The sequence below is a fragment of the Epinephelus lanceolatus genome, chromosome 22 (genome assembly GCF_041903045.1).
Source record: "Epinephelus lanceolatus isolate andai-2023 chromosome 22, ASM4190304v1, whole genome shotgun sequence".
In the NCBI taxonomy this organism is placed as follows: domain Eukaryota; kingdom Metazoa; phylum Chordata; class Actinopteri; order Perciformes; family Serranidae; genus Epinephelus; species Epinephelus lanceolatus.
This window is the reverse complement of record NC_135755.1, coordinates 23,498,774-23,522,363: the sequence shown is the minus strand read 5'-3', so window position 1 is coordinate 23,522,363 and position 23,590 is coordinate 23,498,774. Positions and strand designations below refer to the sequence as shown.

Genomic DNA, 23,590 nt, shown 5'->3' with positions numbered 1-23,590 from the left:
CTGTTCAGACCAATGGGCTCCTGTTGTTCTGGGCTCCCTGCCACTGTTGGACCATCAGTCCTGTACTAATCTCCACAACTCACCTCTCCGGGCCTACCCTCATCAATCTTATCCCCACAGGATGGGAGCACTCTCTCACACACACACACACACACACACACACACACACACACACACACACACACACGCACATTCACCACAGTCCCAGGTGTTTGGAGGCTGGAAGTCTGTCCTTTATGCTTGTTGCCTGAGTTGAATGCGACCAGCTGTGACCTGTTCTCCTTGAGGCTTCAACTTCATCCTACAGTTGGCATTAAAGCATCTGCAGGATGTTAATAGCTTAATTGGGACATTGAGTCCTTCAAGTTTTGATGAGGTACAACCACCTCAAGCATGTGAATCAGTACTCTTTTATTGCACTCTAGATTAATTTATAAGTAGTCAAAAAACAAAATGTACCTTGGAGGACCTCTAGTGGCAGTTAGGTGATAAAGCATGCCAAAGAAAGTCAGAATATGCTTTCTTTCTCCATTAAGTGATTCTGTGTATGTGAGTGTATATCTCTGTATTCACACCAATGATTCACACAAACCAGGATTTACTTAGGATAGGCCAGTGTTAAATAAAATAAACCAGTTACAAAAAAATTAACAAAACAGGCATTAGTATTGTTGTTCCTAACAGAATATATAATTATAACCCGAGAAAAAAGACAAACTGAACTCACTCCAGTTGTATCCAAACTCATCCTCCACCTCCTCCTCCTCCACCTCCTCCTCTGCCTCAGCAGGTCTGCCAGGAATCTCTGTCAGCGTGTCTGTATCAGTCTCTCCCACATGGGGCACCACTGGCAGGGGGAGGACAGCACTGGTGGGAGATGCCTTCGCTGCTTCACGCTTCACCGGCTGTCACGCCGCAGATGGAGTTGGAAAATAGTTTATTAGCGAAAGGTAAAGAGAAAGGAGAAGGTTTCATCTTTGCACTTCAGTTTGAATCAACTTGTATGAGGTTTACAGAGAGAAGAAGGCTCGTGAGCGCTGCTGAAGCCATATGCTTGGTTTGCATAACAGCTTCATCCATTGTGGCAGGATTTGTTAGCTTTAGGCTGAGAAATGATAATGTGATGTGGCTCCATAGATGCCACATGCTCAAATCAGCATTAGTATAATCAGCCTACTAAAGCTACAGCCTTATAATATATAATAAAATTATGCTTACTGAGTCAGAAATGCTACATTTAATTGCCATTTATTACTGCTGTGATACAGTGACTGTATATAAAGATGGATGCCACGTCACCTCCTACCACTGTGCAAAAATGAAGCCAAAATATCCTGGATACAGCTACTGCCATCTTGCGCTTGTGACGTCATTTGGAGCCAGAGTCTACACCGTAGTGATGTCAGCGGTATCGAGTTCCCACCCATACACCCATCCAACCAATTGTGAACAGCACCATTGATCACAAGCGCATCAATTGATGTACAATCATGTCATTGAACCCCCTTTCTATAGCATCAAAAAACAAATTAAAACCAAAGTTATCAGAAAAAAATAACATATATCAGCTTGACAACTACCTAACACATCAGTAACATGGAAGGGTGGGGTTTATGACCTATAGTGCAGCCAGCTACCAGGAGGCATTTGAGATATTTGGCTCCACCTTTAGAGATCTGTCATGTTGTCCATCTTTATATACAGTCTATGCGGTAATTACTTATTAAATTAGTACTTCAAATCAAGTATTCACCCATGAGATGTGCACTTACCTGAAAACTAGATCAACACATCATACTTTTAATTATTTTAATTCTTGTTTAAAAGCAAAATCTGCGTACAAACAAGATATCAAGCTGTCATCCATTAAAGTGAGTACCAATTTTAAAAGGAAATGGCTAAAATCAAAACACAGAAAGGACAAAACATTCTGATTTCACAAACTGCACAAGGAATTCAGATGGAGGAGATGTTAGGACTTGTTTGAGTGTATGCATGTACAGCATGTTGGAATATATTCAACACACGAAGTGCATTGTGGTACATCAACACATCTGTACAAGCATAGGCAGAAAGGGGAGAGTGGAAAGCACAACACAGAGACCCACAAACCTTAAACGGGGTAGGAGTGAAAGGGTTAGTTGGGGAGAGGCGGAGGAAAAGTCTACTGTGACTGTAACCCTCCTACAGAGAAGAGACAAAGGGCAACAACTTTAGAAGACAGCACATTTCTGACAGACACCTGCATCTATTGACAGGCATACGCCAGTGTCGCGTTTGACAACATATTGAGTTCACGATGAAAAGTTGAACACATCTACGTTTAGTATTTCAAACCTGGTCTCTAGTGCAGGGAGCATTACTTTCCTACAGTTGAATGTGGAGCAAACATATATAAAAAAGATAGGAGTTGTCAGTGGAGGGTAATTGCAAACACCAACCTTGTCCTTGCTGTCCCTTGTCATAACTGCAGCTCTGTCCTCACTGGAGTCTGTTACTGATGACTGCGGCGTATGAGACAGACATGAAGGTAAATCACTCCACTCTACATCACACACTCACAATAAGGAATTTCAAATTAATTTGTGTCACGTATGGAGAGCAAATTTATAACATTCACTTCAATGTCATCATACAGTGCATGATACTATATCACATTGTAATTCCATTATTATCAATAAGTTCATACAAAGTTACGAGTGTCCTGCATGACTAAAATCAGGACCATATGCTGTATTATGAAAAACAATGTTTATAAATGCTAATACTGAAAAAAACTCACATTTCTTAAATAAAGAAAAACTTATTTTCTTAAGCAAACTTGAAGCTTGGCAAAACCAGAATCAGAGCAACAGGAAAGCACACAAACACACTCAGCCACGCCAAAACATTGATGTGTTGAGCGAAAAAGCCTATCCAGCGCTACATGTCTATCCAAGCTTGACCATTTCTTCCCAATGATCGAGCATAAAAGGTTTTGCCAGAAAGTCTGGCATTTAAAAAAAAAAAAAAAGAAAGATATTGCAGTTTACAGTTCTTCACATAATAGTATTTGTGTTGAGTGCCGACTGTCTTATCAAGTTGTCTTCTTTACGTTGGCAGCGAGACACTCGGGACAATGTTTGAGGGATAATTGGGAGAAATTGGGCCCTTCAAAGCCGCGGACAGGAGGAAAATAAAATGCACTTATAGTAAAAGCCTCGACTGTGATTTAACTTCTTGTTTGGTGCGACAGAAGGACGCAGCAAAGCACAGAAGGAGAGATATAAATAAGGCAGCATATGTTAACAGATGAGGGAAAAGTATAGATTCAAAATAGTCACACACACACACACACACATATATATATATATATATATATATATATATATATATATATATATATATATATGGAAGCACAAGTAGGACATAAAGTTTAGGATAATAATTTTCATGTCTGACAGCAGAGGTTTACCATAAAGGGACATAAAGGTCATATATTATATAACTTGGCTGCACAATATGAGGAAGATATGCAGTACATGATAATGTTGCATATTGCAATAACAGTATTACTTACAATAAACAGATTTAAAGTGTACTAATTTCTACTAACTTCTGCTACTTTCAGTATACTGCTGAGATATAGCCAATAACTTGTAGAATTGAAATAATAGAATTACCACCTTGCAGTTGTATGCCTTCGCAAACCAGTCAAGTTGCAGTTTCAGATCCATGTCTGTCCAGACTCGTATAAAGCCATGACAGCTGACAACAGTTCAAATATGGATGTTGCTTCAAAGAAGCTACATATTCTAAAATATGGAATGTCTATACACGTAACATCTGTACCCAAGATAAATGTAACCAATTCAGTGTCAGACCAAAAATCTCCCCTTCTGTTCCTGAGATATGATGTTGAAGAATGACCACAAAAGTGTTACTACAGAACTTTTGATGTCACAGTGTAGTTGACCTTTGACCTTTTGGATATAATGTCATAACTCAATCATTTTATTCTACTAGACATTTGTATCAAATTTTATCATAATTAGCAAAAAATAAAAAATAAAAAAAAATGTGTGAGGTCAGAGTGACCTTGACCTTTGACCAACAAATTCAAACCACTTCATTGTCCAAGTGGACGTTTGTGCCAAGTTTGAGGAAATCCCCTCAAGGTCCTCTTAAAGGGATAGTGAACCCAAAAATGAAAATTCAGCCACCTAATGGAGGCTTGCGGCACCCCAGATTCAAACGTCCAAAGACACATAACTGAAACCACAAAATATCTCCATACTGCTTGTCTGTAGTGACCCAGGTGTCCTGAAGCCCCTACATAAAAAGTTGTTTGGAAAAACGTCATCTGAACGGAGGTGACGATGGTGTTGTGAGCCTGCATCGGCATATGGGTGAGTACATAATGGCTGAATTTAAATTTTTGGGTGCACTATCCCTTTAAGATATCCTATTTCTGAGCACTAGACAGATGCAAGGTCACAGTAACTTTGACTATCAAAATCTAAAGTCCAAATGGATGTTTGTGCCAAATTTGAGGAATTCCCCCATGGCCATCATGAGATATTGCCTTCACGAAAAATCAGGCAGTTGAGGTCACAGTGACCTTGACCTTTGACTTTTGACCATCAGATTCAAATCAGTTCATCTTTGAGTTCAAGTGGACGTTTGTGCCAAACATGAGGAAATCCCCTCAAGGCCTTCTTAAGATATTGTGTTCACAAGAGTAAGACAAATGAAAGATCACAGTAACTTTGACCACCAAAATCCGATCAGTTCATCATTGAGTCCAAATGGACATTTATGCCAAATTTAAGGAATCCCCTAATGGCCATCTTGAGATATTGCGCTCACAAAGAGGCAGTTGAGTTCACAGTGACTTTGACCTTTGACTTTTGACCATCAAATTCTAATCAAGTCATCTTTGAGTGCCAAATTTGAAGAAGGGTTCCCTCAAGGCATTCTTGACATATACTGAATAAATTGTGAAGTGACCAAAAAAAGGCACAAATAAAAAAAGAATGACAGCTACAGTTTAAAGTGCATGTTGTTTCAATTAACCAAAAAAAATCCCTGAAGTGCAATGTCATAGTCTTTTGCAGTGTGTTTATTGCGCAAATTGAAATCGTAATGACAGTATGATATATTGCGCAGCCCTTGTTTTAGTGCAACACATGGCTATCTTAACACTGAAATGCCCTAATGTGGTAAACCTGCATGCAGACTGATAATGAATAATTAAACCAAGACTCCACACAGACACACAAATGCTTTCTTTCATTCTTCACGCATGTCATGCAGCTCATTATTGACACAATTTCAAAAAGTCAAGGGGTCAAGTGAAGGACACACCCATACACAAGCAGGCAGACACAGACACAGGGTAGCTTTCTAACCTGAGGGAGGGCAGGTGCTAAGTAGGTCTGATTAGTGCAGCGAAGACTCAACTCACACTGGCTATTTAGCTGCGGAAAGGGCAGGGGCGGCCTCTAAAAGCAACACACAGGACCAACAAGCTGACAACATGACAAATATTTAATGTGATGGCTGAGCCCTTCTGACAGAATTGAATCGGAGGCCATCCGGGAGGAAAAAAAAAGAGGAGTGTGTGGAGGACAGAGGCACCTCAGGTTTTATTTAAATGAGTAACCATTAAAGCAAGCGGCTTCCTTGAGGACAGCCATTCCTCTACATCAAAAAAAAAATCAGAGCAAAGTCTCTTTCTCTGAAATACTTTAACAAAATGTTTCAAAGATTCCTCCAGGCTACCTTGAGATTATTCACTGCTTACAAGAGAAGGATTTGAAACTTAAAGGGAGACAGCATGGATACGCTATTATACTCTCTAGGTGGACCCCAGTGGCTGCATTTAAAAGCAGCATTACTGACCTGCCTGCAGCACTTAGAAGGATCATCCAATCAAAATAATATTTTTCAAACTATTCAGTCCATTTTTATGAATTTTCAGGGATGCTGCAGCTCAGTAACATAGACTTTATTGAAAAGATGTCTTCTTCCTACGTCATAGGTAGAAGCAGTCTTGAGCATGTTTTGACAGCCGTCTAGTCACACAGGTACGAATGATTTCCCCTTTTGCTTTTTTATTGTTTACTTGATGAGTTACTTTATAAAATATAGCTCTGAAATTTCAATAACCCCCATGGTGAAATTGCATTAGGAATCTTGTCTGCATGTGCACTGAATGACAGCAATACACACCTTCAGCACAGGAGGTGTCTAAAATACTTTCCACTGCCGGTGACAAAATTAATTTTACCATTTGCAAACCCTTTTGATTAAAAACATCATTGTGGGTCATATCATTGTTACATTTAGATTACTCTGATAGAAAATAGGATAGGATGTCTGGATATTAAAATAAACTCCCAGTTCTTTTTCTCCCAGAAGGAACCTCCAATTCTAGTTTGTCTTTATTTTCCATCAATACATACATTATTTGTATATCAAAGTCAAAGATGCAGTGAAAATAAAGACTCAGCTAACAGTGTGAGGGGCAGAAAGAAAGAGGAGGCAGGGAGAGATAATGCAGCAAAGATTAACTGTGATGGATAGCTGATGCAACAGAAATGAGAGAGACAAAAAGCAAGAGACAGATTACCTGACATGTGCGGTGTGGCATGCATGTGAAAGAGGTGGTGTGTTTCTCTACGGCAGGCGGTGGACCTGGGTTATATATTGACTCAGGCTGGGAAAGCAGTGCGGAGGAACATAGATGCAGGTTTGAGGCAACTCATAATGTAGTAACAGTAGAAAGAAAATAAATACTCAACATAAGGTGTTGACCTCTTTGAAGGAATTTTCAATATTTTTTGAAATATAGTTAGATGAGATGCCACTCTCATGCCTGTATGCTAAATACAGTATGAAGCTACAGCCAGGGTATGCTAAGTTTATTTTTAGCATAACGGTGTTAGCCTGGCTCTGTCCACAAATAACAACCATAGACTGTATGTATGGTGACAAACTGCAGTCTTAATGTGTAAATTAAAAAACTTAACAGGTGCTGATAGGCCAATTATGCCTCCAGACTATAAGCTAACGTTAGCTTTTTACCCATTTCTAGCCTTTGAGATAACTGTCTGCAGGCTGAAATGTTAGCTTCATATCTAGCTAGCACACTGATATGATTGGGTACCAATCATCTCTCACATTAAACTTTCAACCAAAAAAGTGACTTAACATATTTCTCAAAATGTTGAACCGTTACTTAAACTGTTCTACTGTTTTTACACTATTGTGGTAGTTAAGCTAACGTTATGCTCAACAGGTGTAGCTAACAATTTTTAAACCTACATTAACTGATTATTTGGCCACTTGGGACAACAAAAAAGACTGTAAACACAACACTGACAAAAGTGACTTAACATATTTCCAAAAATGTTGAACTTTTGCTTAAAGGGTAAAAAATGCTATTCCCTTGTACTGCTTTTACTCTACTGCGGTAGCTAACGTTATGTTCAACTGGTGTAGCTAACGTTCTCTAAACCTGACTAATGATTTGGCCTTTTGTGACAGCGAAACAGGCTGTAAACACAACACTGACATATTATTATCTTTTTAGTTTCCTTTTTTACATATTTCCAGCAGACACATAGCAACATTAGCATTCATTCCCTGGTGTTACTCTCCTTTTATCTCCGTTATTGGTCTTCAACAACACCTGAGGGAAATATCTGGCTGCTAAGTTAAGCTTATAGCTGCTACATACCAACGTTACTGTTGTTGCTGACGTTGTCTGTCTGCTGTTTATTTGCTAGGCATTTAGCATAAATTGGGTTTTAAGTTTTTTCACCAAAACCAGCTGCATGTTATGGCTGAAAACTATTTTATGAGAAGTACACCCTCTGTTGTTGTTAAAAAAAAAGATTGATTCTAGCTAGGGGTGAAAGAAAAAAGGGTTGGGCAATATATATCGCTATTATATCGATATTGTGATAGGAGGTTTCATAACTTACCAGACATAACTACAAACTTGTATCAATATTGAGGTATTAGGTCTAAAATATATATTGCGCAGCCCTAGAAGAAAATATTGATACACTTGAGTATCACAATATTGTGTTTTATTGTACTACATCGATTCTCAAAAATACTCTTAATTTTCTGCTTGATTATTTACATGCAAAGATTTGTGTCATCTAGCTCCTTAAATTAGATTTTAAAAAATTGCAACATATTGCCTTCCTAACAGTATCGCAGTATATCGCAATATATTGAATGGTTACCCCTGTATCATGATATAGGGGTGAGTGATATGGCCCTAAAATAATCACAATATTTCAGGGTATTTTTGCGATAACAATGTGATATGGTTCTACATGTCAACCTAACAGTTTGCAATGTATCGCCTTGCTTACAGTATCACAATATATCCCGATATATTAACCCCCGTAACGTGATATGTTTTGTATTGTCAGATTATCAACAAAACACAGCTTTAAGATGTTTTTTAGAGTTCCCGTAGTTGAGTATGATTTTTCATTAACATCTTGCCCCTCTTCGCATCCTTCCTCTGCATGTGCTACAATACATTATGAGTTGCTACAAGTCTTAATGAGTTACCGGAAAGCATGTGGGAATATCTCATAGATGACAATGCAGGTGATTGACTATGAGAGATCTGACACTGGAGTCAAACCAGTTTCAGCCCCAGCAGGAGACTCCTTAGTCATGCTTTAAAAGCCTGAGGGCACTTTCAACAACAAACGGTGTTGTTGATAAGGTGATTTTCAATGAGTGTAGCAGTTAGAGGTTAAAACTTGCTAATATATTTAATATGCCACACAGGATTTGTTGTTGCTCTCATAAAATATTTCAAAATGGCTTTCTTTGAACTATCAAAAGCAAACTGAGGTTGTAACAGAGGTTGTATATTGTGCATTTTAGTTTTTGAAAGTGCCCTAAATGGCCTGTGCAGATGAACTTGTACGTGAGGTGAAAATGGAAAAAGAAATTGTGACCTTTAGATTATGAGGTAGTTACTAGCAATTGTTCAGATTCTATTATATGGACTTACCCGGGGCCTGTGGATAATACTCTGGACCAAGAAGGAGACAGGGTTGCCTGCCCTGCGTATGGCCTCCACTGCCTCCTCGTGACTAGCATCTCTTAGATCCACTCCATCCACCTGACAAACAAAGAATATATCAGGGAAAAGACTCTGTCAGGCTGTCAGGTACCCACAATCTCCACTCCAAATGTTTTTTTTAAGGATTTCAAACTCTCCTCAGGCTTTTTTGGTTTTCTCAAATGAATGCATCTGAATAAAATAACACAGGGTTAAGTAAATAGTTGTCTTCGGATTTATTTAAATTTTCTTCTACATCCAAAAAAAAACTTCAAGTTTATTGGGTCTGTGACCTGAAATGTTCTTTCACCTCTACGATTCTGTCTCCAGGCTTCAGAGTCCCGTTCTGTCCAGCTGGACTGTCCTCCAGGATGTGCTTGATAAAAATACCCCTCATCACCTCTCCGTTGCTCAGCCGGCTGCCCATCCCTCGGCCCCCGACAATACTGATACCCAGGGACTTGCCTGGCGCTCGGAAGAGCTCCACTCTGAGGAAGGTACCAATATCAGCATTTTTCACTTCAAAGCTGTGACTCTGGCACTGAGTTGATGCTGTAACTTTTATTGTACGCTGGGCAGAAAATAAGATTTTTTATCTCAGAAATGTACTTTTCCTAAGTTTCTTTGTGTCAGGGCTTCAAGCTTGTGGCATCATTCTGCTATACAAGGTCTCCAAACCGTATCTGTCATGGACATGTTCGCAGAATTAAATTAGAAGCTTAGATGCAGTGTGTACTCACTTCCGAGGTTGGTTCCAGTTGCTGTACGAGGCACTTTCCTCTCCCTCTCCATCTTCCCGTTCAGGGAGGGTAGGAATGTCTCTAGATAGACAAAAGCGGAAGGAAAGGGTTTGATAAAATTAGAAAAAAAACTCATGATTCATGATTATTAGGGGTTGATTAAAGCTCTAGGGAAAAAAAACAAACTATAGATATTGTTATATAGCATGACTTAAAGGTACCCTGTGGAATGTTTGACCATTTAGCGTTGTCTTTGCGAGTAGGTCCCTGTTGTATTTATGTCATGTTATACCACTGATTGGCAGTTGGTGGCAGTAACACACAAAGAAGTGTAGCATGATCAAAAAACTGGCTTTGCAGTGGATTCTGAGGAGGAAAATTCATTCAACATGTTTCTTGGACCTCACAATACTCACAATGTGTTCTGATGAGAAACGCCAAATGTAAACATAAGTGGTTTGTTTACAAGGAATCTCTACAAGGCACATTTTAAGTTTACCCGTTTGTAAATGTAATTACATGGCAAAAGTTACTGAGGACATACTTTGGATCTGGAACTGTGACAGGAGCTGTTTCAGAGAAGACATCATCTTTAGCCTGCTCTAGGCTGGCCTTGTACTCCTCCAGATACTCTGCTGGAACATATGTAATGCTGAACACACACAAACACACGAGCACAAACACAAACACACACACACACACACACACACACACACACACACACACACACACACAGTGAGTCAAACATTTCTTAAAGCAAACAGCTTGGCACCACCACCACCCCCATTTTTAGACACTCCATTTCCCTCCTTAGTGGCAATTATGCCCCCGTTCACTGTGAACTCACAGGGCAATTTAACCAAAAATAGAGAACTGGCATTCAAGTGCAAACAGGTACGAAAGCACTAAAACCCCTTTTCACTGCACAAAAGAGCTTCTTTTAAATCTGCCTATTTACATTCAGAAACTTGTTTTTCTCAAACTCCAGCAAATGTACCCGTAAGCAAAAGAGTAACACTCAACTGTCTATTTCTCAAATGCATTCTCCCTATCACTCGCCCAAGGTGAGATGCAATGAATTCTGTATAAGCCTTGACGTCTGACTGTTCAAAACAGATGTTTACCTTCATAAATGTCTGAGCAAATCAGGTCCTCTATCACCTACTGTGTGATAAACGTGACAAATTTGAAGGGCGTAACCATCATTAATTCATGAGCAGGTTACTAATTCATGCTAAGAAATGAACCAAAAGCTAGCTGACAAAATCTGACACCCACTTAAAGTCCCGTTTCCAAACAATTCAGAGTTGAAGCTGATTCTGAAGGGCACATTAACACATTTAAGTGAAGCTGACAGATCTCCAACAGATGGGTTGATTTGGTTTTTAAACACGACGGCATGCAGACAGAGAGGAAAATTAATCCGACTGAAATAATGAAATGGATGAGTCAATTCATGGACACAGCATGCAGTGAGAGACATGGCAGAGCTTCAATACCAGTGGTTAATATAAAAACAGTTAAGAAGAGAGTTATAAATGGTACAAGAGAAAACATCCAGGTAATAACTGATGTTAGTCACAGAAATAAAAGAAAAGAAGTTAGGTGGCAAGTTAAGTAAGTGATGCAGTCAATCAAGATTTATCCTGACTATATTTGTTATTTAAAGTTTTGTGGCCACACGTCAAATTTAAATAAATTATGGTTCATAAACAGTGCACTGTCACAACATAATTAAAATGTTAATCATCGAATCCGAATGATATTTACAATTATACTTTCTGCTGTCAGTGTTTTGACACTTCACTAAATGGAACCGACTGTCTAATTCTGTGTCTGGATAAAGCTCTTAAAACAGACTGCAGTGAAGCCCGACAGCAGATGGAGAGAACGAGAGGAAGGGAAACCAAAGATGGCGCGGAAGTTAGTCATACTCACACATAAAATGGGCACAGATCGTCCTCAGGTGCACAAGCAGATCTAGAATGTGAAGAGTTTGGCTTTTTATGCACCGGAGCTAACAAAGTGCCAAGTTTAGTTCAGCAAGCAGAACTTGTGCAACACCACCTCTAATTTTCTTGTGGAATGGTAATGGCAGGAATAATAATGTCAATAACATAACTCTATGAAAGAGAAATTCATTTATTTTGCTTTTAGAATTACATTGCAACTTAAAGAAACCTCTTCAACATCACCCAGTTTATAGTAAGAGTAATGGGCATAATCAATTACACACATTAAATGCTTAAAACTAAATACTTGATGCAAGCATTAAATAAATCCACATGTATTATTTGTAAGGCTTGTATTTAAGCCGTCCTGATGTGATTGAGGTTGGACCTTGAGGTACACCCCTGTGTAGGAGAAATACAAAGCAGCTCTACTAGCTTCTAGAGTTAAACTGAAGAAACACTGAATATCTCACCAGCATTAGTTTTTCAATAGCAAAGAACAATTTCACAAGACCTTGATACAAGACTTCATACAACCTGGTGCTTTTTCCACTACAAACAGAATTTATTTTGCAGTACAGAGAATTGAAAACTCAAGCACGACCAGTAGGCAAAGAATGCTTGATAGGATTCTTGACTAATTTGTAATCGCTAATGTAAACTGGTATGTAGTGTAATCAACAATGCTGTATCCTTGCAAGGGTGTTAAACAACAGCACGTTAAGAGGAATGCATATTTAAATCACAATCTATCTATATTGTATTAGAAAGAAATCATTTTGGTATTGTTTTTAAAACTCTGTTTCATCTGCTACTTCTATTGAACAATTTTACAATACCTGTCTGTTTGCATTTCTGGCAAAATCATCTCCTTCCTTTGCAGATTTTTAACAATACATGTAAACATGTGCACTTTGGTTACTGCTGTCTAATTGTATTGTCTTACCCCAGGTCTGGCCCAATGAGCGAGTGTCTTCTAAGCATGGCACGAGCCTGAGCATTGGTCAGGTTGGCTGTGGGCTCTCCATTGATGGCCAGGATGAGATCGCCAACACCCAGACGTCCATCGCGGCTAATGGATCCACCATGGATTATACTGCGGATCAGCATTCCCAAACCATCTTTCTTGGCACTCACAGTCATCCCTTTGAGTATGAGAAACTGTTACACACTAAACTTGGATTTTGATCAGAATTGATAACAAAAAGTAACATTTAAGAGCTATCGATAATAAATGAACCCCTCAACAATCCTCAAAACATCAATGCCACAAAGAAACATTTGAGGGCTAATTCCATTACAAATGCAGAGGTACTCTTAATGTAGTATAATTTTAAAGTTTTACTGATAATTTCCACTTAACCCCTTCTACTCCGCAAGGATGCAGATGAGTTAACCTCAGGAATCCACTGGTACTAATCATGTCATGCTAGCTTATCGGGAAGGGGGCTAAATAACGCTCCAAAGTTAGGCAAAATTTTGACGAGGGGAAAACTGCCATGGCCATTTTCACAGGGGTCCCTTGACCTCTCACCTTACGATATCCGTATGACAATGAGTTCTATGGGTACCCACAAGTCTTCCCTTTACAGACATGCCCATTTTATGCTACTCTCAAGCAAATTTGGGCAAAACAAAAACAATTTTTTGCATGCAGTACGAGTGTGGTATTTTCTCCAATTGTATCTGAAGATTTCTGCATACTGGGGTCCCTCAACAGTCTTGGAACTGCATAAATTGGGTATGACTAGAAAGCTGAGACTCTTTTGGATTCAATTTTATTCATGTTTGATGATGTCAGCCCCCATAGCAACCATTTCTATGTGGCGAGAGCATTTTTTAGAGATGGACATCACAGTACAAAATGATGTATTGTGACCTCTGGGTTGATCAGAGCCTCAAGAAACTTTACAGCCACAAACTAGAGACCTTGGATTCAGGGGATGTATTGCTTTCATAAGTATATTGACAATGAGAGGGTTTGTTAGCAGTTCTTAGAGAAATCTCCAAACGTCAAAAGTTTTTGATAGCAAATGAGAGAATGGATTCTTTAATGGTGTTCGTCAAGGTCTTGGAGTATTGATGTAGTATTTTGGACGGACTGTTGACCATTTTTATCAATTCTAAAGTGCTGATTAATGACTAAACTCAGCACAAAATCTGTCGTATCAACTTATGGGACATGACTGAGCATATGAATGTTCCTCATATACTTCCATCATAATTTTCTAAGCCCTTATGCACTCTTATCTTTAAAAGTTTGAACAGGTGCCTGACCAAAACACAATGATTATTACATATTTATGATTAGAAAAACTTAACACACAGTCCTGAGAAGCATCTTAAATTAAAGCTTTTAGATGAGGTATACCACTCCATGTGGCATATACTGTTGACCTGCTATCTCCCCCTAAAGATCGCCTGTCCTGCCAATGAAAGACACAAATGGGTCTATGGTAGAGAGGGGTGGAGTGGAAGAGGTTAAAAATAAATCTGATTCACAGTTGTGGAAAACTTTCCCATATCCCAGCAAATTATCCTAGAAACTGTCACAGTATTCACAAATTTGTGTTTCAATACACTCTCAGTGGAGTAACTTCAGAGTGGCATAATATATTTGGAGACCAGTCTATCTAAAACTTTCAAACTTTATAGCACAGCACGCAGGGATTCTTTTGCAAAGATCATAAAAATAACATCACTGTGTTCTATGTAGGAGGGGATTTTGGTTTTGAAGTCTGTGTGGTATAAAGATTACAAATACAAAACCCAAATGTATTATAGAAATTTTGAATAGAACATGAAATAGAAACCTTCTAAGAGTACTAAAAAGCAAAATAAGGCACTGTTTTCAGTGGGGCAATGAGGATTATAAACAGTGCCTTCATAACACCTATTTGTTTTAGAAGCTAAAACTTAGTATTCTCTGAGCCAGTAGCAGCCCCATGGGTCGGTTTCGAAATGCAAATACCCTGTATACCAATGAATTTACCCTTTCAGACTGGAAAGCAGCCAGAAATTGTCTCTATCATTTTGCCTTGAATCTGGCATTCGTTAAAAAAAATTTAAAAAAATGCCACCAACGTAAAAGGCCAATACGCCTTTTAGTCCCGCAACCTCATCTACACTACTGTGAATGAAAACAAAATAAATAAAAGAACAAATAAAAGAATGTGAAGAAATTAACACAAACCAAGGCTGGAGTTGCCCTTGACAACTGTGATAGTCCTTTCAAAATTGCTCCCCGAGGTCAGTCCTTCCTTGTCACCGTCTTCTGCTGATTCATTCACACCAGCCTCCTCATCCTTGAGGGTGAGAATTCAACACAGTTATTCATGAAAGTTAATGAAAATATTAGCTCAGATTCCAAACAAAGCCAGGGTCTCTAGAGAAAACGGAGGTGCAGCCAATTGGCCATGGAAATGAAATGAAAACAAATAGGCTTGAAACTTTGTGTATCTAATGATTAAAAAGAGTTTCACGTCTAAAAGGTTATATGTTACCTGAAGAAATTGTTTTCAACAGAAGATCAAGGATGAATTTTTATTAGTTTTTAAAATGCACCTTGTCCTATCTGTGATATTCAAGGCACCCATGCTCATTCATTAGTCACACAAATTACTCTCTGCTCATCTTTTTTCTTTTTATCTACAAAATCCTCCAAATCTATGATTTACAATTAGATTTTGTTACCTTGATCAAAATCTTCATGTCTGCAATATCTCCAAAAGTCATGGGTGGCTCATTCTGATAGTGAAGAGACTCCACGGGTTCATCTGGGACAGACGATCTGGTCCCTATCTCAGCAAACGGGCTGTATGAGTTCAAGCCCTCCACTGCTTCTTCTGTGGCCGAGTGCTGTGCCAGGAACTGATCAGAGCTGCTCAGTATGGCATTAAAAGTCGGGACGTGACCTCTTAAACTCGGAGGAGTGAACAAGGCAGACTCCTCCGGGGGGAACACCCGAGTGTTGTCTGCAAGGCCGGACAGTGTTGCAAAACAGGGATGCTCATCCAACAAGTCCAGGCGAGCTGTCAGCTGGGGTAAAACAAAGCAGAGCAGCTGAATGAGTGTTCCACTCTGATAGGTAGACAATTGCCCAACAGGGGGAATTCATCTTGCTCGGTCGCCATCCTGCCCTCCTTGTAATGAGCCATAGAAAAGCCATCAGTGGCCAATAGAGAGCAGCAGAAATTACTGGTGATCTTGAGCTCGCTGTGCACAAAATGTAGTTTTATTGTAACAGCATTTAAGACTTTATTAGAACCAGACTGAGTGGTGATGAATCTCAGCCAGCTTTCCCCATTGGGAGCCAGGAGAGAAGTATAAAAAAAAGTTAAAATATGCAAATACATAATACAAGTGGGGCTCAAAAAGCAGACATGAGAAGCAGAGTAGAACAAGAAATAGGAGGTTTCATTTTAATAAGGTAGTGCTATAAATTTGGAGCGAACTGGGCTGTGACGACTACAGGTTTAAGTCTTCCTATACTGCAATTATGAAAGTAAAAAGACATTCACAGGGAATAGTGTATTTTTGTGTGTTTTGGGAGAATAAGTAAGGAATTGCTGTACTGTAGTGGTATAATATTGGTATGTCTACAGTAAAATCACACCATTAAAGAGTATATGACATCGTTATATGTATATGTAAATGAAAGAAGAATGAAGAATGAAAGAAATGATATTGTTATTAGTCCAGTTTGGTCTGTTAAAGTCATTTTTAAAAGGGCACAGTCTTCCTTAGCGTCGGGAGAGGTGACACCATAGTGCTTTCAAAAAAGGCCTTAAATATATTTTTCTCTGATCTTGAACAGAGCAACCAATGCATGAACACATGAATGACTCTCCTCAAAGCCAGACACCAGAAAAGCAACTGGCACGACTGTAATCTATCAACACGCTCATGAGAGAAAGAGCTGTCACTGCTTTATTGACAGTGGCTCGGAGGCTGACTTTGTGGACTCACTCATTTGATCTTTAACACCCAGTTGACTTTTATAGGTATGGGCCAGACAGAAGAAAAACATTCATATTCCTCCAAAAAAAAAAAAAAAAAAATCACCCCACTGTCAGCGAGCCTGAAAAAAGTGGGCCCACCATTTACTGTCACTGAAGTCGATTTGAGATTTATCAACAGACTTGTTGTCTCTCTCTGGAGCTTTAGGGAAAAAGGAGTTCATGATCACAAGAAGACCGAGTTGTCTGACCTCATATAAACATTTGAAATCTGTTTTATGAAATCCCCCAGTACGATAAAATGCCTCACGTTGTACTGCCACATGTCTGTCCCTTACGGCTGCTCTATTATAATATAAATGTCTAAGGAAAGCCCTACAAATAAGGTCAGCTGTGACCTTTGGGAAAACAGTTTGTAGGGCTCTTCTTTGTTTATTTTCCTTATAATTGAATTTCCATTTGGGGAGTTGCTGCTCTTGGGGCACCCAGTGCAAACAAAAACACCAACAAACTTAGTAATGTTGTTACTGCCTTAACAAAGACAAAACATTTCTCGTGACATTTTGGCTCTCGATAGCAAAAGACAAAGAATAATGACTACAAGCTGTAGAGCTCATTGTGACAAAGGGCAGTTGCTGGTGCAGTAACATTTAATGAAATACGGGAATAATTTCAAGTTGTGCTTTGGATTTCAGTTGTGGATCTTTACAAAAACAAAACAAACTGCTGCTTACCTTGGGTGTAGATGAGTGCAAGTAATCCAGATCTGCGCTACAGCTGCTGCCATGAAGAGCAATCATGGATGCCTGGAAAGTGTCGTCCTCTATCCCAGAGTAAGTGTGATCTAACACCTTCTCATCAGACAGGTCTGCTTCGCTGGTGTCGATCTGTGATAGTGAATGAAAGTAGTGTAACCGACTGGGACACAAAACTGGACTTTATTGCTGATCAATTTGGTGAACTACTTATCTAACTACGGTATAACAACATATATGTATCCCTTAATCCCTTAGTGGGTTCTACTTGTCAGAATGATGCTCACATAAGATAACTGTATGCATGATTAGGCAGAAGCAAATATCACGTTAGTACAACTTGTTTTCCATTTTCCATGATGTTCTGATTGATTTTTCAGTTTTATTTTTCCCCCAAACGCTAACTAACCAATGCAGGCTCTGCTCGGTAAACGATGCCCTCAGCCAGTCCTTCTTCCTCTCCTTCTTCAACCAAAATATTGTTGAAGTCAAATGAATGGATGGTGGATGATGATGTAATCTCCTGCTCACCATATGGGTGTGGAGAGTGGGAATATCCACATATTCCCTAGGAAAGTGGAGAAATTCTTTCAGTGTCTCCAGCTTCATGTAATTTGATTTTAGACTTTTTTTTATTGTGACCAAATCAAGTACAAAAAAATCGTAGAGAGTAAAAAAACACGTTAGAAGTTATTATTTTCATACACTGATTATAGCATTAAATACTGATTTGGTACACAAGTGTTCAGGCAGAGAAATTGCTCAAAATTGCACATTCAACATTTCATATGTATTCTTAAGTCTAGCTCTTGATATTGATTTTGTGTAGCAAGCAGCCTAGACAGGTATCAGAAAGCCAAAAAGGCATACTGGAGGATTACACTTGTCAGACTCAATTTTGAGAGACAATACAACAGAATACCACTCAGAAGTATATTCCACGTCCTGCAGGAGAGTTGGGTAACTCCACAGAGGCTTCCTACAGCTCTGTAATCCAGCTAACCGTGGCAGCCCACGGGTCTCACTGTGTAATCCAGCGGCAGATTCAATACAAGAGAAATGTAGCTCTAAAGCTGAAGGAATGCGAGCAGTTTTGCAGAGAGAAACATCCCGTACAAAGAGTACAGGTGCCTGGAGCGATGAGCAGGCCGTTGGACGGACCCAATATTTTGACAGGTGCCCCGATGTGTTTAAATGTACAAGAGGGTCTGTGATCTTGGAAAGTTCAATAACATAATATATGAAACAAAGGGCACAGAGCGTTTTAGACCGGTTGCCTCCTCTGAATGAACAGTGGGTGGAATGCTAAACCGTGCAAGCCAACCTCCACTCTTTTTCCTGCATGAAAAATTCAAGCCCTCGTAAGCTGAGCCCTCGACTGGATATTAAGTCACACGATATAAAGACGACCTGACTCACAACCTGCAGTGATAAATCCCCAACATGCTGAACACATTTTACATTTGAAAATATCACAAAAACATGTACAAAACTCTTTTCTTTTTTTCCACACAACATATTCTCCCCTCAATGTGCAGACAGGTTTAAATCAAAGAAAAGAGAAAGAATACTTATTTTAATCCTTACAGGCAGTGGTTTGGCAACTCCTATCTGGACCTTTCCGAGGTTGGCTCCCTTCAGGGCCTGGACGGCATCCTCCAGGCTGGCGTTCTCCAGGTTGGTGGCGTTAACATACATGAGCCGGTCTCCTGGCAACAGTCTGCCATCCTGCTCGGCCACACCGTTGGGAACCAGAGATCGAATCACGATCACGGTCTTGGCCGGGTCCAGTGGGTCCTGTGGCGGAGTCAGTCAGTGAGAAGAGGTCACCAGGTGAGCTATGACAGCCTTAAACTTAACTTAATTTAGTTAGCATTATACTTCTAGAATGTCCTTTTTCTGTGGAGGCAATTAAATATGGATAGAAAACAATACTCCAACATATCAGAAACTATTGTTTTACCTGGGAGGCATCTTACTGCTCCATTAGGTTGTTATAGATACAATATAACATCTATAGAAATACAAACACATGGGTGTAAAATAATGAAAATCACAATAAAAAACTAACCCCATGAAGATTTCCCACCTGGTAGTCCAGTATGCTGAATCCCAATCCCCCTTCTCCCTTTTCGAGCTCGATATTCTGGATCTCCAGCTCCCACATGGCCAAAGGAGATCCTATCGCCTCCTCTGTCACATTATCCTGTGTCGCTGCCGCTGTGTTCACCTCTGAGTCTTCAGCAACCAACACGCTGCTCAGGTCTATTTGTTTCTGCAGAGGAAAAGCCCAAAATCTCTATGAGGCAGCATGCCTTCCTCACTTTTACTCCCAACCCAAAGGCTGCTACCCTCTGGTTGTGTTCCTGGCTCAGGTTTCTGGCAGTAGATAAAAGGGGAATATCTTTGGGATGCTCGGGCCTTAGTACATTATCACAGATAAAGCTGGTGAGATGAAAACCCCCTTCCCCAAAGGGAAGCCGCTTTTGATGTCTCATATCTCGAGCAAATGTTGCTGGCTACTGCTGCTGCTGCTGAGGTATTACTAGAATTGGTCTTAATAAACTTTCAGCCTCCCCTGCTCACTGCTAAGTCTTAATCCATCATGGCTGACAATGTGGAAAGCCAATGGAGCGACTGACAGCTCGGGCTGAGCTAATAACGCTTGATGGGTTATAAAGGAGGGGGAGGACTTTAGGAGCAATGCTCTCCAATCATATTCCCTTGTTTATATGCAGAGGCGGGGGAAACATTTTTCATGATACATTACTGCGTGTCGAGGTGATGTAGGGAGTGTCCCACTCTACTTATATGCATCATCTGCTGCAATAGCCTGCGTGTTTTTAGCCTTGAGAGGGCAAAGCTTCAGTCACTTTCTAAAGGTTTTTTCTCTTAAACATAATGCTTGACGAAATCTGTGTCATGATGAGTCATCACAGTTGAAAAATTTGCATTTCAGAGACAACACATATGAGTAGAATTGCCAAAGCTCAGCAGTGCAAATGCAGTACCTTTAATTTAGACACTGTAGACAAAGTCTCAGATTCTGGCTGGACAGCATCCATGTCAGTCTGCAGGTGAGGGGCCGGCCTACAGCATGTCATGTATACGCAAAGTGGAAGCTCCTTCAAGATTCTGACTACTTCCTTGTGGGTTTCACCAATCAGGGATATACCATTGACCTAAGAAAGGAGAGGTTAGTAGAACAATAGCTAAAGTTTAAAGCAGCTTTAATTGATTTTTGAGACACTCAAGGGCAACGGACAAAGTTTTACAAATGTGTTAGCCAACAGTTGCATACTTGCAAATCCAGCAGACACAGAGCAACATTAGCATTTATATGAAGTCACCTCTCTGGCCACCTGATATATTTAAGGGGACAAATTTTTTGAAGTGCGGCTGTATGAGGTACTTATACATAGTCAATGCATTACTCACAGTAGATGACCGTTTCTGACAGGGAACTTTATCTGTGCTCTCCTCAAAGCCAGACTCCATTGACAAAAACAGTAATTTTACCTCGTAGAACACGGGAGTTGCTTGTCTACAGCTGCTTTGGTCGGTTCATTTGTTTGTGTTATTGTGTGACTTTGTTGTTTCAAAAGGTTAGTTTGATTCACCAAAGTCACACAATTACACAAACAAACTACCGATCAAGGCACTGGCACCTAAACAGCTCCCGTGTTCAACCAGATAAAATTACTGTGTTTGTCAATGCAGTCTGGTGGCCTAAGGAGAGTGACATAACAGCTTTAGTTCCCTGTCTGAAAGGGCTCTGACAGCAAGTTAAAGCGATGAAAATATACTAAATATAGCACATAACTGATACAAATTTTTTATGTGGAACTTTTTTTGGGTGGCTAAAATACATGCTGCTGCACCCCAAGTCCAGAGCGGTACATTGCTTAGCTTCTGTGGCGGTGCTCATGTCTGCGCTGACCCTCATCTACTTTAAATAATACACTGACTATGGAGTACCTCATACAACCCCACTTCAAGAAAATCTGACCTATCTCTTTAAGTCATTTAGCTCTGGTATGTGTATATGTAGTAACACAAACTAAATGTAGATTTTGAACCTTTCAAAGTATTAACAGCAAAAATGGCAAATGCCACATATAAAGGTTTATACTGTTGTTGATAAAAGCTCTCTTTCATTTAAGGAACCACGCACCTCAAGCAGTTCATCTCCACTGAACAGCTTTCCACAGCGACCGACAGGTCCCTCAGGTAGAACAGAGCGGATGTAATGATGCCCACTGTTGGCTTCCAGACTGATACCCAGGCCACTGCTCTCACTGAACTTCTCCACCTGAGCTACCTGGGGTAAAAACACAAACATCACATCTCAGTTAGCAGGTGAAACATTTTGCTGTGATAAGGGATTATTATTTCACTTTAAGTGTATTAATGGCTCAATCATTTCTGTAATGACTAAGGTCATTTTTCCCTTTAAGATACCAGTTTGGAGCTGTTAACCATTAGGAAGTAATTGCCCAGGAACCAAGTACTGGTGAGTATAATTCCATGCATGAGAGAAAGGAATTCACTTTGAAAAAGAAACTTACAACAACTTCATTAGTTGGACCCAGAATCTCTTGCCACTTCTTCATTAGTTCCTCCTCTTCAAAGGCTGTTAGCTTCATCCCTTGGAAAACACAATACAAAATTCTTGTATTAATATACAAAACAACATAAAAGGCAAATTTGTGATAAACTATTCACAGCCAGCAAGGCAGCATACATTCCTAACTATTTGCAGAGTATTTATCATGTCTTTGAGATCAGACCCGCAAAAAATAAAAATAAAAAAAATACAATTTTTATCAGCGCATACTAAAATATTTAAAAACTTCAGCACTGTCTGTGAAACTACCAACAACATCCGTCTCAGTATTTCCTCTCTGTGTGTTTTGCTCGTCAGTGTCTTCCTGACAACAATGACCCTTATCTGTCAGATGTGTGCCCAGTATCTCTGCTGGTGTACTTAAAGAAGAATCCCGGCCTCCTACCATGTTTGTCTTCTGTTAGCTGATCCGTGGCTGGGCTGACATCAGATCCTTCACTCTTTGTCTGCAGCGCCTTTTCATCTGCGGTGACTGTAAACACACAATGAAGAGTGAGACAGACAGAAGCAGGCAGCGGCACAGACGCATGACAGTACAGGTACACAGCCACTGGAAAAAAGTCATCTACTTTCCACAAAGAGCACACACACACACACACACACACACACACACACACACAAATACACAACAATGCAGAAATTACTTGAAATAGTTTCTTTTTACTTGATACTCTACTACTTCATTCTTCTGAAATAGTTTGAGCATTTCCTATCTCACGTCCTTATTGGTCCGAAAAAAGATATAAAGAACATGCTCTTGCTGATGTTATCTATCTATAATGACAGACTCTAAACATTCCAGGACTTCAAATATCTGTTTAATGACCCTAGTGCTTTTTTTTTTTTTACAACTTAATGCTACTGTTTATGTCTTTGGAGTTCCACAGGACACCGAAGTGGTCGCCCATGAAATTACTACCCATGCGCCCGAGCAAGACATAGTCTACACTGTACATCAGCACCTTTTAAGTGCTAACATAAAACTAATACTAGCCAGTTTGGTATGAGAAAAGGAGCTCAAGAACCTTCAGACTGTCTTGACAACAATTTAAGTGAGTAGTTAAATTTCTTTCATTAATCCCAACAATTTAACAACCTATTACAACCTTGTACATCAAGCCCATGATCTCATGCCCTGTAGGTTAGCTTAAATATATTCTTACTTACCAAACTATTTTGTGTTTTTAATAAGAGAGTTCTAGGGATACAAACACATATAATACAGAGATGCACTAATTTAGTCCTCTTTATCATCTATAATACTCAAAAGCTCAAACCTCTGTAATTGATTTTTTTTTTTTTTTGTACTGACTGTTCACATCCGCCAAGAAAATCCTGGCCTCCTTTGTCTGTCAACTGATAGCTGCTAGATTTTCTGCAGGTTTTTGGGCTAGAACTTTGTGTTGCCAGATCGAATCACTTTCAAGCTCCATCTATCACTATTGACAACTTATGCAAGTTGCTTTTCTTGCTTCT

At 39.6% G+C, this 23,590-nt stretch overlaps 1 protein-coding gene and 1 long non-coding RNA gene across 9 annotated transcripts in view; one reads left to right on the top strand and one right to left on the bottom strand.

Moving 5' to 3' along the window:
• The window catches only part of mpdz (multiple PDZ domain crumbs cell polarity complex component), a 57,548-nt gene that overhangs the window by 17,408 nt on the left and 16,550 nt on the right, over positions 1 to 23,590 (bottom strand). For 2 of the 8 annotated variants that reach the window (XM_078164389.1, XM_033609958.2), the window contains exons 12-31: positions 22,500 to 22,586; positions 22,056 to 22,135; positions 21,662 to 21,808; positions 20,499 to 20,669; positions 19,577 to 19,762; positions 19,075 to 19,284; positions 17,897 to 18,055; positions 17,467 to 17,619; positions 15,468 to 15,812; positions 14,968 to 15,079; positions 12,721 to 12,919; positions 11,761 to 11,802; positions 10,367 to 10,474; positions 9,823 to 9,903; positions 9,393 to 9,570; positions 9,032 to 9,142; positions 5,391 to 5,483; positions 2,442 to 2,504; positions 2,113 to 2,184; positions 728 to 905 (exon numbers count right to left, since the gene is read on the bottom strand). In XM_078164389.1, coding sequence (XP_078020515.1) covers positions 728 to 905; positions 2,113 to 2,184; positions 2,442 to 2,504; positions 5,391 to 5,483; positions 9,032 to 9,142; positions 9,393 to 9,570; positions 9,823 to 9,903; positions 10,367 to 10,474; positions 11,761 to 11,802; positions 12,721 to 12,919; positions 14,968 to 15,079; positions 15,468 to 15,812; positions 17,467 to 17,619; positions 17,897 to 18,055; positions 19,075 to 19,284; positions 19,577 to 19,762; positions 20,499 to 20,669; positions 21,662 to 21,808; positions 22,056 to 22,135; positions 22,500 to 22,586 — 2,775 coding nt within the window. The remainder of the gene's footprint in view (positions 1 to 727; positions 906 to 2,112; positions 2,185 to 2,441; positions 2,505 to 5,390; positions 5,484 to 9,031; positions 9,143 to 9,392; positions 9,571 to 9,822; positions 9,904 to 10,366; positions 10,475 to 11,760; positions 11,803 to 12,720; positions 12,920 to 14,967; positions 15,080 to 15,467; positions 15,813 to 17,466; positions 17,620 to 17,896; positions 18,056 to 19,074; positions 19,285 to 19,576; positions 19,763 to 20,498; positions 20,670 to 21,661; positions 21,809 to 22,055; positions 22,136 to 22,499; positions 22,587 to 23,590) is intronic. The other 6 variants (XM_078164391.1, XM_033609959.2, XM_078164390.1 and 3 more) reach the window with 6 other exon arrangements.
• Positions 19,196 to 22,548, top strand: LOC144459771 (uncharacterized). Its single transcript, XR_013488572.1, has 4 exons — positions 19,196 to 19,320; positions 21,651 to 21,846; positions 21,945 to 22,000; positions 22,412 to 22,548. It is a non-coding gene; the product is annotated as an uncharacterized LOC144459771 (long non-coding RNA).